Source organism: Pteropus medius, unplaced genomic scaffold (genome assembly GCF_902729225.1).
Source record: "Pteropus medius unplaced genomic scaffold, Ma_sr-lr_union100, whole genome shotgun sequence".
Classification (NCBI taxonomy): domain Eukaryota; kingdom Metazoa; phylum Chordata; class Mammalia; order Chiroptera; family Pteropodidae; genus Pteropus; species Pteropus medius.
Genome location: NW_024349797.1, coordinates 1971397 through 1986211, shown reverse-complemented (window position 1 = coordinate 1986211; position 14815 = coordinate 1971397). Strand labels below are relative to the sequence as shown.

General features: G+C 43.4%; 2 protein-coding genes across 18 annotated transcripts in view; one reads left to right on the top strand and one right to left on the bottom strand.

Moving 5' to 3' along the window:
- NUMB (NUMB endocytic adaptor protein) overlaps positions 1-4005 on the top strand; it is a 129048-nt gene extending 125043 nt beyond the window's left edge. For 8 of the 16 annotated variants that reach the window (XM_039883729.1, XM_039883725.1, XM_039883726.1 and 5 more), the window contains 2 exons: positions 722-961; positions 1854-3989. In XM_039883729.1, coding sequence (XP_039739663.1) covers positions 722-961; positions 1854-2569 — 956 coding nt within the window. In that variant the 3' untranslated portion in view covers positions 2570-3989. Of the gene's footprint in view, positions 1-721; positions 962-1853 lie in introns of all 16 variants that reach the window. The other 8 variants (XM_039883731.1, XM_039883724.1, XM_039883723.1 and 5 more) reach the window with 3 other exon arrangements.
- Positions 2746-14815, bottom strand: part of PAPLN (papilin, proteoglycan like sulfated glycoprotein) — a 39990-nt gene continuing 27920 nt past the window's right edge. For both annotated transcript variants that reach the window (XM_039883716.1, XM_039883717.1), the window contains 2 exons: positions 14461-14627; positions 2746-6116 (listed from right to left, as the gene is read on the bottom strand). In XM_039883716.1, the coding sequence (XP_039739650.1) occupies positions 5941-6116; positions 14461-14627 (343 nt within the window). In that variant the 3' untranslated portion in view covers positions 2746-5940. The remainder of the gene's footprint in view (positions 6117-14460; positions 14628-14815) is intronic.

Here is a 14815-nt window from a genome sequence, read left to right as displayed (position 1 = left end):
AGTGTAGGGCAGGAGAAGGTGCCTGCCTGTCTGCTCCACTCTAAATATGAAGCTGGGCTGAGAAGCAGAAACTGATGGACAAGATGCCTGGAGTAGAGGAGTGAGAGTCAGGAGATTTTCACGAAGGGAGGCAAAGAGAGATACTATGAACACTACCAAGGGGGAACAATCTTCAAAAACGAGAGATGAAATTAATTCTGTAGCAAATTACAAATTTATTAAGCAAATGAAAACATATGTTAAGCTTAATTTCTCATCTGTAATATGGGAATAATACCAGCCTTTTTGGGTTTTTGAGACAATTAAATGAGATGATGCATGCTAAAGTATTATTAACATAGTGCCTAGCACATTATACGGAATCATTGTATTTATCTCATTGTTGTTATTGTTGGCATAATTTGATCTTTGGGAAAAGGGGCAAGAGAGAGAAATGCTTTATCTACATCATCATGCCAAAGGCTAAGCTGTATCTAAAAGAGTTCAATCTTTGCGGCTCGTAAGACAAAGCAGCGCCGTTCAAGTTGATTTGAAATCATTTTTCTAGGCTTCATTTCTTCTCTACCCATACACAGATTTTCTTAGAACAGTCATTTGACTTTATCACTAGAGGCATTTTAATTACAACCTCTAATTCTCTCTTTGCCAAGGTTTTGTGTATCCATTACAAAATGGCATGGTTACACCAACATCAACTTTTCTGTCTTATCTGTTCCACCAGTATTGCTCATTGGCCTGACTGACCCAGCTCCAAGGGGCCACCTGTACACCCCGCATGAATTAACTCCATTGATGTTGTCTGCTCCCATTGTAGCTAATGGCACTGACTCAGCCTTCCATGTGCTTGCTGCTAAGCCAGCCCATACTGCTCTAGCACCCGTAGCAATGCCTGTGCGTGAAACCAACCCCTGGGCCCATGCCCTTGATGCTGCTAACAAGGGAATTGCAGCCACACATTCGGGTAAGGTGGCCACAGACGGTGGTGAGGATTCTGGGATCAGTTAAGTGACCCTCGTTTGAAAATCAGCCATTTACCTGAGTGGGAACCAGGGAGGAGTCCTTTTAGGAAAAATATGTGCCCTTCTAGAAATAAACTACTATTAAGAAAAGATGGTGAAGGAGGAAGAACTGAAGAGGTTAAGTTGATATTTCTTAAGACTACAGAACAGAACCACCCATAGAGCTTTCATAAAATACAAATTCCCGGGCCTCACCCCAGAGTCGTCACTGGATTTGGAATATGGGGCCATGCCTGTAGGATGAGGGGACCTGCCTCCTACAATGGCAGGTCTACAAAAAGAGCTATAAAAAGCACTTTATTTTTGTTTTTCTGTACTTTCTAGTTTTTCCGTAGTGAACATTTAGCTATGAAACCAAAAAAAAAGTTTTTAAATAATAATAAAGTCAGTTCACCAGAAGGACAACATGTATCTGGAAGCCAGGCCAGGCCCGCGAGGTAAGGCACCAAGGCACTGATTATTTTCTTTTCATTCTGTTAGAGCGGAAGGTGAATCACCTTGGGTCCTTTAGAGCACGCGCAAGGTGGTTTCTGTACCTTGGATGAGCCACAGCGACAGGAAGGGGTTTCTGATGCCAGCCAGCTGCCTTGGTTCAGTGCAGCTGAGCCATGTCCAGCAACTCCTCAGTGTGGCTGAGACAGCAGCAAGGTCTGACAAGTTCTCTTTGTCCTCAGTTAGTAATAGAGGCTTTCCTTCCCCCTACCCAAACCACAAAATATCCCACTAGAGGGGCTTATTCCATGTGTTAGGATCTTTCAAATAACCAAGGTTATCAGGTGAGGAAAGAAGCCCCTAAAGACTGATTCTTTTGTCTCTCTATTTTGTTTGTTCCAGGGACCGAGTGGGGTCCATCTTCCGATGCTGCCTCTCCAGGTCTCTTCCAGGCTGGTCACAGACGTACGCCCTCTGAGGCAGACCGCTGGTTGGAAGAGGTGTCCAAGAGCGTCCGGGCGCAGCAGCCCCCAGGCTCCGCTGTCCCCCTGCAGCCAGTTCTCCAGCCGCCTCCGCCCACGGCCATCGCCCAGCCTGCGCCGCCTTTCCGAGGGAACGTGTGCCTCGCCTCTCAGCCCGTGCCAGTGGGTGTGGTCCCACCCCTGCAGCCAGCCTTCGTTCCTGCCCAGGCCTATCCTGTGGCCAATGGGATGCCCTATCCAGCCTCTAATGTGCCTGTGGTGGGCATCACTCCCTCCCAGATGGTGGCCAACGTGTTTGGCACTGCAGGCCACCCTCAGGCCGCTCACCCCCATCAGTCTCCCAGCCTGGTCAGGCAGCAGACATTCCCTCCATATGAGACAAGCAGTGCTACTGCCAGTCCCTTTTTTAAGCCTCCTGCTCAGCACCTCAACGGTTCTGCAGCTTTCAATGGTGTAGATGATGGCAGGCTGGCCTCAGGAGATAAGCACACAGAGGTTCCTACAGGCACCTGCCCGGTAGATCCTTTTGAAGCCCAGTGGGCTGCATTAGAAAGCAAGTCCAAGCAGCATACTAACCCCTCCCCCACCAACCCTTTCTCCAGTGACCTACAAAAGACATTTGAAATTGAACTTTGAGCAGTCACTATGGCTTTTGTATTTTGTCTGTACTTAGGCAAGGGCAGGGGGTGGAGGTTAAAGGAGCAAAGGGGCCTTTGTGTTCCTGATCAAGTACACTTTTCACTAATCCCAAAGGTCCCAAGGAGCACGTCCAGGCACGGAGTGCTGTGCGGGGTGATTTTTGAAAAAAGTGGAGAAAACCATTCCTAGAGAAGAGCTGTCTTGCAGTTAGGCTAAAGAAGTCGAGGAAGTGTTGCCCACTGGCCCCCTCCTCCTGCCTCAGCCCCTTACAAATCTCTGGCAAGAGAGCAGACGTATCTGACCAGGAATCTGTATTCAAAGCACATTTACTGGAATATAAAATATAATGGGAAGCAAAACAATCGCCCTTTGTTTTTCAGGCCATTCACCTGCCTCCTCTCAGTACTGGCCTGTCTTAGAGATCAAGAGCAGGGTGGCCTGTGCTTGGGTCAGGGACGAGAGGCAGGCTGTGCTGCCAGAATTCCCAGGAGGGCACAGCAGCTGTCCGGCAGAGCTATATTTTAAGGGTAAAGTTGAGCTTCCATTTTGAGTAAGAATAAATATTATAAATATATATCGAAAAAGCCAAAATCTTTATTTTTATGCATTTAGAATATTTTAAATAGTTCTCAACATTAAAAAGTTGTATGAGTTGTAAGTAATCTTGCCAAAGGTAAAAGGGTTAGCTGTAAGAAATTGTACATAAGATTGATTTATCACTGATGCCTATTAAAGTAAAAAGAGGAAAGGTTGAGTGGTGAAGATGGGACCCCTGGCTAATTCGGTATCAGTCACTGTAAGTAGCACATTGCAACAACAATCATGCTTATGACCAATACAGTCGCTAGGTTTGTAGTTTTAAAGACAATGAAAGAGTAGTATTGTCCTGGTTTTAAACCTGTGATGAAATTCTAATGTCATTATTTTAATGGAATCAATCTAAATATGCTCTATAGAGAATATGTATTTTCTGTTATATATTGCTGCAGTTTCCAGTTTCCTTATGTTAATCCTTTACTTCGTTTTAACACTAAGGTGACAATGACGTCATTCATATCCATAGACTGGAACACAGGTTACTATGTTGGTTTGTCATGTGGGTCTTGGTGGGTTTTGTTTTGTCCTTTAAGTTTTGTTCTCATGAGTTTTGTGGGGGGTGGAGATTCTGGTTTTATTAGCTGTGTGTGTGTGTGTGTGTGTGTGTGTGTGTGTGTGTGTCCCCATCCCCCTTCCCCTCCCTTGTGATGATGAAAACATCTCGTTGTCAGTTGCAGCCCCTTGACCTCTGGTAACAACGCGAGATCCCATCTCATTTTTACTTTTAAACGTTGGCCTTACAATCAAATGTAAGTTATATATATTTGTACTGATGAGAATTTATAATCTGCTTTAACAAAAATAAATGTTCGTGGTAGAAGCTTTTGCCCATGAAAGGCTGTTCTTTCCCCTTTATTAGCAAATGAGCTGACTTTTAGTTCTTTTTGGTCTTGTTCTCTCTCCATTCTACTGCTGCTGCAGATCTCTAGTTTGGTGGCTAGAAAATCATTTTTTGGGACTAGTATATTCCTAAAATTCAGATTTTTATTCATACTTTAGGCTTTGGTTGATACTGAGTGCATCTCTAATGTCAGATTCTTGCTGCTCCAAGTGTGCTCCGGACAGCAACATGGACTTCACCTAGGAGCTGGTTAGAGATACAGAAGCTCAGCCCCACCCTGACCGCGTAAGCAGAAACGGCATTTGAACAAGATTTGCAATCGAGAGTCCAAGGCTAGAGCACTGATTCTCAGCCTTGGATACGTATCAGAATCACCTGGGGAGCTTTTAAAATTCTCAGGTCCTGCCCATGCTCCAGGCCAATTAAATCCAAATCTCTAGGAAGGTTGGGGTTTATTTTAAAGCTCCCAATATGGAAGAGAGTTGAGAACCACCGGTCTAGATTGAATTTTACTCTCACCTGAACCTTAGGCCATTATTCTGTGACTAGTTCTAAGAAGAGCTAGCTAACCTCAAATTTACCTTCCGAAGTGTCGCCAATAGGCCAAATGCTGGTTTAACTAAAAAACTGGGCAGTCCAAGAAAGTAGCCGTTATTTTCTGATTTCTGTAGCAGAACCAGCTGTGGTAAGTGAACGGGGATGCTCAATATTTTTTTAACAGAAGGACGACAAGACCTCTGACCAGGCCCACATTTCCTCTGTTAGATGATAGGGAGACGGAGAAGTGTCCCTCACCCACGGCACAGTTCGTCTCTTTTTCTAGCCAGCATGGTGGTAGTAAAAGTCACCTTTCCCTGTAATGCCTTTCTTTCCTGTGTCCCAGAATAACCTCTGTCACTAGGCCCAGCCAGCCCTCGGGAAGATTTGTAGAAGGTTCAAGTAGAAAGAGACTCAGAAGCTTATTGAATCCAGGCTTCTGATTTTAGCAGCAAGGAATTCAAGGTTCTGAGGTGAAGAATGACTTCTTCCAACTCAGTCCATTTCTGAAGCCACCTCCTTATGTTATACTGCCCTCCCCTCCATTGGCGCCCCCATCCTGCTGTTGCTGTTTTTGATTATAGTATGGCTTTTATCTGGCAGTGAACATTTTGCTTCACAGATCCCTCCGTGAGGAGGAGAGGCTCCTGGTTGGTCACAGCACAGAGCAGGCCCAGCAGTCAGCTCCATACAGGTATGCCATGATCCTCACAGCCAGCTCTGCGTGTCAGCCTCAGAAGGAGGGCTTCAGGCTCCAGCTCCCTGATGAAAGTAAGGAGATTCTCCAGTTCTTTCATAATAATGCAGTTGCTACTCTTTCATCCCATATTCCTGCACTGAGCCTTACATTAGAGTCCACTTCGCCGAGAGCTGTCACAAACCTGCTGTTAACTGTATGCACAGATGGGATTTGAAGCTGGTTGCTATACTACCTAGAAGGGTGAGAGAGAGAGATGAGAGCAGTAGACCACTGTTTGACCCTACCTGAGATCTGGTTCTAGCAAGAATACTTCTCTGTCGCAGCAGGAGTTAGTGTTCCCCATGTGAGCTAGGCGTTAACTTTGAAATCATTACGTGTCTCCCCATTCAGCTTTAAATGAAGTGAGAACCCCAGCGGCTTCTTTTAAAATGCAGTCAGCTGATTCTGTGTAACAAATTGTAGAAAGAAGTAAAGGGTGTCGTTATCCGAACAAACTCCTCTTGTTCACGTCAGAGATGCAGACACTGCTGGGGACTCAGAGGGAGGCTGGTGCTGGTTGCTGCTGAGGCTAAACACGAGGTGGGTGGGGGGCAATGTCTCCACCCCTTTGCCAGCCAGAGAGGGGAGACCGAGAGTCCCTGCCCCTCTCCCCAGCTCTAAGAGTTGCTTTAGAACTGGGGCTGGAGCCGGCCTTCATCCCTGCTGCCAGACTGGCTGAGCGTGAGGCTGGAAGCGGGAACAGCTGGCACAGCAGAACCTGGAGTAATACTCATTGCCACAGAGCCGGGCCTGCAGGATCAAATCACAGTTGGCCAGCTCCGGCTGGTCGATGCACTCCCTACTGGGGTCCCTCGGCTGAGTGACCAGTGCTGCAAAATGACAGGGGGGAGAGAAAGTGGTCAGGTAGCTCTGTGTGTGAAAATTCTCACCTACCATTTCATTTCCTTAAAAGGAAAGTGGCACTATGACTGCCAGATTCCCCCTAAAATGCAATTACTCTGTAACCTTTCAACACCTGTACAACTACATAAGGGATCACAATTTCCACCCATTGGTGTTTTTTTTTTTTCCAGTTACAGTTGTCATACAATACTGTATTAGTTTCAGGTTTAGGTTTACAACATAGTGACTAGACATTTACATAACTTACAAAGTGATCACAATTAGTATCCATCTGATATCATACATAGTTATTACAATGTTATTAACTATATTCCCTATGATGTACTTTATGTCCCCGTGATTTTTAATAACTGGCAATTTGTACATCTTAATCCCTATTTTTTACCCATCTCTCCAACCCGCCTCCCCTCTGGCAACCATCAGTTCTCTTTATAAGTTAGTTTGTTCATTTAGTTTTTTTCAGATTCCACATGTAAATGAAATCATATGATAGTTGTCTTTCTCTGACTTATTTCACTTAGCATAATACCCTCAAAGTCCATCCATGTCACAAATGGCAAGATTGCAATATTTTATGGCTGAGTAATATTCCATAGTATATATGTACAACATTCTCTGTATCCATTCATTTATCAATGGACACTTAGGTTGCTTCCATATCTTGGCTATTATAAATAATGCTTCAGTGAACATAGGTGTGCATATATCTTTTCAAATTAGGGTTTTAGATTTCTTCGGATAGCATGCTACCTCCAACTTTATTCTTTTTCAAGATTGCTTTGGCTGTTTGGGATCTTTTGTGGTTCCATATAAATTTTCAGATTATTTGTTCTAGTTCTCTGAAAAGTGCCATTGGTATTTCGATAGACAATTGCATTGAATCTGTAGATTGCTTTGGACAGTACAGACATTTTAACCATGGTAATTTCTCCTATCCGTGAGCATGGTATAGCCATCCATTTATTTGTATCTTCTTCAGTGTCTTATAGTTTTCCAAGTACAGCTCTTTTACTTCCTTGGTTAAATTTATTCCTAGGTATTTTATTCTTTTTGATGCAATTGTAAATAGGATTGTTTTCTTAATTTCTCTTTCCAGTAGTTTATTATTGGTGTATAAAAATGCAACCGATTTCTGAATATTAATTTTGTATCCTACTTTACTAAATTCATTTATTAGTTCTAATAGTTTGGGGGTGGGATTCTTCAGGGTTATATATATATAGTACCATGTAATCTGCAAATAATGACAGTTTTACTTATTCTTAATTCAGATGCCTTTTATTTCTTTTTCTTGTCTGATTGCTATGCCTAGGACTTCCAATACTATGTTGAATAAAAGTGGTGAAAGTGGACATTTTTGTCTTGTTTCTGATCTTAAAAAGCTTTCAGCTTTTCACCATTGAGTATAATGTTAGCTGTGGGTTTGTCATATATGGCCTTTATTATGTTGAGATATGTTCACTCTATTCCACTTTGCTGAAAGTTTTTATCATAAATAGATGTTGGATTTTGTCAAATGCTTTTCCTGACTCTATTGATATGGTCATATGATTTTCCTCCTTCACTTTATGTGGCGTATCACATTAATTTGATTTGTGGGTATCATACCAGCCACTTTGCATGCTGGGAATAAATTCCACTTGATCATAGTGTATGATCTTTTTACTGTATTATATTCAGTTTACTAATGGTTTGTTGAGGATTTTTGCATCAATGTTCATCAGGGATATTGTTCTATAGCTTTTTTTTTGTTGTGTCTTTGTCTGGTTTAGATAGCAGGGTAAAGGTGGCCTTGTAAAATGAGTTTGAGAACTTTCCCTCCTCTTCATTTTTTTTGAATAGTTTGAAAAGATTAAGTGTTAACTCTTCTTTAGTAAAATTAACCTGTGAAGTCATCTGGTCCAGGGCTTCTGTTTACTGGGATGGTTTTTTCAAATTATCCATTCAATTTCATTAGTGGTTATCTGTTCAGATTATCTGTTTCTTCCTAATTCAGCCTTGGAAGATTGTATGTTTCTAGGAATTTATCCATTTCGTCTAGGTTGTCCAATTTGTTGGCATATAATTGTACATGGTATTTCCTAATCATCACTGGTATTTCTGTAGCATTGGTTGTCACTTCTCTTTTACATCTGATTTTATTTGGGCCCTCTCTTGATGAGTCTGGATAAGGCTTATCAATTTTCTTTATCTTTTCAAAGAACCAGCTCTTGGTTTCATTGCTCTTTTCTATTTTTTTTTTTTTAGACTATTTATTTCCACTCTGATCTTTATTACTTCCTTCTTTTTACTCCCTTTGGGCTTTGTTCTTCTTTTTCTAGTTCCTTTAGGTGTAAGGTTAGATTTTTTGAGATATTTGTTGAGCTAGGTCTGTACTGCTATAAATTGCCCTCCTGAAACTGCGTTGGCTGTGTCTCATAAATTTTGGGTCATTGTATTTTCATTTTCATTTATCTCAAGGTATCTTTTGATTTCTCCCTTGATCTTGTTAATCCATTCATTGTTTATTAGCATGTTATTCAGCCTCCATATGTTTGTGTATTTTTCAGTTTTCTTCTTGTAATTGATTTCTAGTTTCATACCATTATGATTGGAGAAGATGTTTGATATGACTTCAGTGTTCTCAGATTTATTGAGACTTGTTTTGTGGCCTAACATGTGATCTGTCCTGGAAAATGTTCCATGTGCACATGAAAAGAATGTATATTCTGCTGCTTTTGGGTAAAATGTCCTAAAAATATCAATTAGGTCCATCAGCTTTAATGTGTCGTTTATATCCTTTTGTTGGATTGATCCCTTTATCAGTATGAAATGCCCTCTTTGTCTCTTGTTACAGCCCTTATTTTAAAGTCTGTTTATTTTGTCTGTTATAAGTATTGCTACCTCACCTTTTTTTTGTTTTGCATAAATTGCATAAATTGTTTTTGCATCTCCTTACTTTCAGTCTGTGTGTGTCCTTTGATCTGAAGTGGGTCTCGTAGGCAGCCTATGTACAGATCTCGTTTATTTATCCATTCAGCCACCGTATGTATTTTGATTGAAGCGTTTAATCCATTTACATTTAATTATTGATAGATATGTAGTTATCACCATTTTAGTAACTTTTCTGATTGTTTTTGTAGTTCTTTTCTGTTCCTTTCTTATTCTCATGCTCTTTTTTATGTCGATGATTTTCTATAGTGTCATGTTTGGATTTCTTTCTCTTTATTTCTTGTATATCTCTTGTAGATTTTTGGTTTGTAGTTACTGTGCGCTTCATATGTACCAAGATATGTTTATAGCAGTCTGTTTGAAGTCGATGGTCACTTAAGTTTGAACACATTCTAAAATCACTACAAGTTTTACTCACCTCCCTCCAAGTTTATCTTTTTGTCACTTTTTACTTCTTTTGTGTGTACCCTTAATTTATCGTTGTAATTACACAAGATCTTCTTTTGCCTTTTAACTTTTGTACTAGCTTTGTGTTTGGTTGATTCACTGCTTTCACTGTTTGCCTTTGTCAGTGAGAATTTTTTTCTTTCCTATATTTTCTTATTCATATTTTTTTACCTTTTCTACTTGAAGAAGTCCCTTTAACATTTCTTGTAATACTGGTTTAGTGGTAGTGAACTTTAGCTTGTCTTGTCTGGGAAACTCTTTATCTCTCCTTTGATTCTAAATCATAGCCTTGCTGGGTAGAGTAGTCTTAGTTGTAGGTCCTTGCTTTTTACCACTATTTCATGTCAGTCCCTTTTGGCTTGCAATTTCAGTTGAGAAATCAAACTGACAGTCTTATAGGAGCTCCCTTGTTGTAGGTAACTACCTGCTTTTTCTCTTGCTGCTTTTAAGATTCTTTGTCTTTAAACCTTTGGCATTTTACTTATGTCTTGGTATGGGCCTCTTTGGGTTCATCTTTTTCAGACTCCCTGCACTTCCTGGACTTGTATGTCTCTTTCCTGTGCCAGGCTATGGAAGTTTTCCATCATTATTTCTTTAACTAGGTTTTCAATTCCTTGCTCACTCTCTCCTTATGGTACCCCTATGATGCAATGTTGGTACATTCAATGTTGTCCCAGAGGCCCCTTAAACTAACCTCATTTGGGGGGGTTCTTTTTGCTCTTTCAATTGGGTGTTTTCCACTACCTCGTCTTCCAGATCACTGGTTTGATCCTCTCCTTCATCTGATCTGATATTGATTCCCTCTAACGTAATCTTCATTTCAGTTATTGTATTCTTCATTTCTAAACAGTTTTTTTATGGTTTCTGTCTGTTGAGGTTCTCACTGAATTCATTTATGCTTCCCCTCAATTCATTGAGCTTCCTTATAACCATGTTTTGAACTCTAGCTGGTAGATAGATTGCTTGTCTCGATTCATTTAGTTCTTTTTCTGGAGTTTTTGTCCTGTTCTTTCATTTAGAACATGTTTATCTCCCAGTTTTGCTGAATCCCTGTTTGTTAGGTGGATCTGCTACGTCTCCCAGTCTTGGTAGTGTGGCCTTATATAGCAGGTGTCCCATAAGGCCGGTAGTGTAGTTTCCATATTCACCTGAGCTGGATGCTCCAAGAATGTCCCTGTGTGTGCCCTCCTATTGTAGTTGAGCTTTTATTGCTGTTGGCATATCAGCGGGTGGGATTGACCCTCAGGCTAATCGGCTGTAAGGGCTGGCCATGACTACAGCAGACAAGCTGTTGTGCAGAAGACTGACCCCACAGAGCAGGAATTGTTTTAGTGGGGTTCTGGTGCCACCAAGTCTGCCCTTCAGATGTGTCATTTATGGAGCTGGTTGGGTGCTGCTCTGGTGTGGTCTGAAGCCAGCCATTGGGCGTGTTGGTTCTGGAGGCTCTTGGGAAGGGCCCCTGTGCAGGCCAAGGTCAGCTGCCATTTGTACCTTCCTTGGGGCTGCCTACTGGGAGCTTCAAAGTGACCTGTGGTTGATTGCTGTTTGTGCTGGGCTTGGAGGCACTTGGGAGAGGCTATACTGTGAACCAAGGCCAGCTGCCACTAGTTAAACCATTTGTGGCTGCTTAGTTGAACTTACATTCCAGGCCAACACTAGCTGCATCTTATGCCAGGCTTGAGGCCAGCTGATGGGAGTTAAAATGACAGCTGAAACCAGTAGCCTCTTGTGCTGGGCTTGGTGCCACTTAGCAAGAGGTACGGGGCACGCTGAGGCCAGCTACTGCTTATTTGGGGTTTGTGGACCTTTGAGAGATTTTAGGAAAGTCCACAGCATGGGCTGATGCCAGCCTCTTGTGTGGAAAAGCCACTGGAAGTGGCTCGAACTGGGTGCATAAGCTGGATAGGGTGGGGCAAATGGTGTTGGCCAGGTTAATGGAAAGCTGCTGGTTGGGTGGAGGGAGGACTCAACAAAAGAGAGATGGTGCCTGCCAGTGCTTCTGTCCTAAGTAGAGCTGCCGCCCCTGCACTGGAGCCCAGAATGAATGAGTTTGTGGGAATGCGTGGGACTCCAGCAGCCCTCCATCTCACTCAGATGCAGTGCCCACTGGTTTTTACAGCCAGCTGTTATGGGGACTCCTCTCTTCCTGGAGCCCTGGAGCTCAGACTCCTTGCTCCTCAGGGGGAACCTCTGCAGCCAAGATATCCCTCCCAATTCTCAATCACCACAGCGTGGGTGCGGGACCTGCCCACTCCACATCTCCACCCCTACCAGTCTTGTCCTGGCTTCTTCTGTTCAGCTAATCTTCAGGTGGTTTTAAATTTTATACTTCTCTAATTTAAGTTGTAATTTTGATGTGATCATGGGAGGTGTGCATAGCGTTTTTCTGAAGTCAATTTCCATCCATTGTTGGCCTTACTTTAGCATGCAGTGGTCCTCCCGTTATTGACCCATCGAACTTCCCTTTTCTTTCTGGAAGGGGCTCTTACTTGCTTTAGGCCTGAGTAGCACCTTCCCAAAAACCTGACCTCATGAGGCTAAGGAAGGCTTATCCCCTCTTTCCCCAACTAATAGACCATTCCTCACCAGCGAATGACTGTAAAGGTTTGATATATCAGTATAACAAGAGCACTGCCTACCTTAGAGTCACATGAACAGCAAGCCATTTATGAGAGTGGTTTTAAAAAAATCAGTAACTTTGGTATCAATTCTGTCTCAGCTGTTTGTAGCCCCTGGGCCCGTCACAGGGCCCAGAGGATAGGAGGTGCTCAGCATCGTGGTTACACACACCAGCTCTGGAGCCAGGCTGCTTGGGCGGTACCTGGCTCTCCTACTTAACCAGCTGGCTGACTCTGGGTAAGACACCTAAGCTCTCTGTTTCTTCATTTGAAATGGAGAGAGCAGTAGCCCCTTGGGCACATAGTAACCATAGCTAAATCTAAGCGCATAACCGTGTTTTTGCCTCATAGCCTCATTCTCTCTCATTTAAAAAAGTGAGTAACCACCTCCCCCGCCTTGTTTTATACCTATAGTATTTTTCTGTTTCTAATCAATCTTTTAGGCAAAAAGGTTGAGAAGTCCTCACAGTACAAGTTTGTACATTACACCAAAGTGTGACCAGCTCAAGGCTCCTCACTCTGACGTTAACACTCAATGCCACCAAACCATGACTAGGGCAAAGTGAGACCCCCACAAAAACCATAAATGGCTGAGAGCACATAATCTGCAGCTTAATCAGAGGAATGAATACAGTTAGGGAGACCACTTCTAACCAAGAAAGATTCCCCTAATACATCTAAGATTAGCACCACCGTCCAGCACGTGTGGGAGAAAAGTGGCCTGACTGATGCCATAAGTGCCCTGTCCAAGTTGCAGGTCACATCAGACCATTTCAGTATGGGACCCACACATCAGGAGCCCCACCAGTCTTCATCAAGCAAGTTTCTGATTATAATTTGGCTTCCCATATAGACTTAGCTAATCACAAACATGACCATCAGGGTCCTCCTAATAGCTTTTCTCGCATAAGTCTGCATTCTGGGTTGTCTCAAGACTTGTAAGTTTGGTTAGTATGTAGACGAGAGATCAATTCATCAGAGGTGAAAACTGCCCCAGCAGTATGGTGCTGTCACCAACGTAATGCCTTCATGCACTCAGTCACCAAGTATCTGAGCACCTAGTGATGCCAAGCACTGGGCTGGGCCCTGAGGATGAGTCCCAGTCACTTTTCTAAGGAGCTCACAAACTGGAAGCCTGCATGTCGGGCCAACTCAGCAACATTTCTACCACAGACCTTCAAGCTCTAGTACTGACCAGTGTCCACCCTCTGCAGGCAGCCAGGCTGGCACCGCGAATGTAACACTGCTCCTGGTGCGTGAACATCCAGGCAGGCCAGCACAGGAAGGGCCTGGTGCATTCTCCCCCAGCTCTATTTCAAGCCCCATGAAGTCCGGCTGCTTGGCCTGGGGCACTGCCCCGCTGTTCAGACAGTGAACCCACACTGAGGATACGTGGGAGGGCAGAGCACCCCTCCCGTTTCCTTCCGGCTTACTCGACTAGGGAGCTCTTGTGAGTTTGAACATTAAACCAGTCTGTTCCATAAATTCTGAGATGCTCTTAATGTAACACCTGTCAAATTGGACTGTATATTGGTGAAGTGTTAGCATTGTGTCACTAAACAACCTTTTTTTCTTAGTGGGATGAAAACTAATGCATCTCACAATATAGTATTTAGAGTTGTTAAAATTTGATGATATAACAACTCAGAGCAAAAGCTGGAGAATATAAAGCTAAAATATCAAATTACTGAATAATGCAGGTAAAATTCTACCCAGTTACAGGCGTAATAGTTTAGTGAGAACATTAAGTGAAGAGTCAAAAGACCTAGGTTTTAGTACCAACTTGGCCGTGGATTTGCTGCTGTGCAACTTGTGGAAACATCACTTGAGCTCTCTGGATATCCGTGTCATTTGTGAGATGGTGATACTAATCCCTGCCCTTTCCTTTCTGGGTTATAGGGTCCAAGGGCCATAAAGGCATTTTTCGATCATAGGACCACTGTTTGCCACCCTAATTAGAATGGACAGTTTTTAATGGTCTGTCTGCCTGCCTTAAGTATTATAATGAAGCTCCAGTCAATCATTTCTCAAAATAAAACCAGTAAGTCTAAAGCATGGTATTTAACACCATCTATTAAGCTATTACCAGCTGCCTGTCATACATACACATTATTTCCTTCATCCTCACTACGTCCCTATCAGGTGGGAGTAAGGCTCAGGAAGGTTAAGCCCCTTGCCCCCAGTCACACCACCAGTAAGTGGCAGAGTGAGCCAGGGTTTGGACCAGAGTCCCGCGGACCACAGAGCCTGCACTCATCCTCGCTCTGCAGCATACAGCCAGAACAAGCGAATGCCTGAGGCAGGCCTTTCTTACCTGGTGGGACCACCTTCACCTCAGTGCTGCGGCTGACTGCCTGGCTTCCACGGTAGGCACTGCACGTGTAGGAACCCTCATCCCTGGCCTGCAGGTTGTGGATCAACAGCGTGCCATCTGGGGACTGGTGGACACGGTGGCCATCGGCCTGTACTGGCAGCCCATTCCTGGAGTGGAGAGGACACAGAGAGCTGTCCAGGGCCTCTGGTCTTCAGGCTCCAGAGCCAGGAGGCAATGAAAGACCATTCCAGAGCCAGCTGCTTCCTCTGTGTAGACAGATGACCCTCACCTCAAGGAAGATGGAACATTATCAAAGCAAAATAACTCAAAAGACGGGTGGCCTCATACTGAGCAC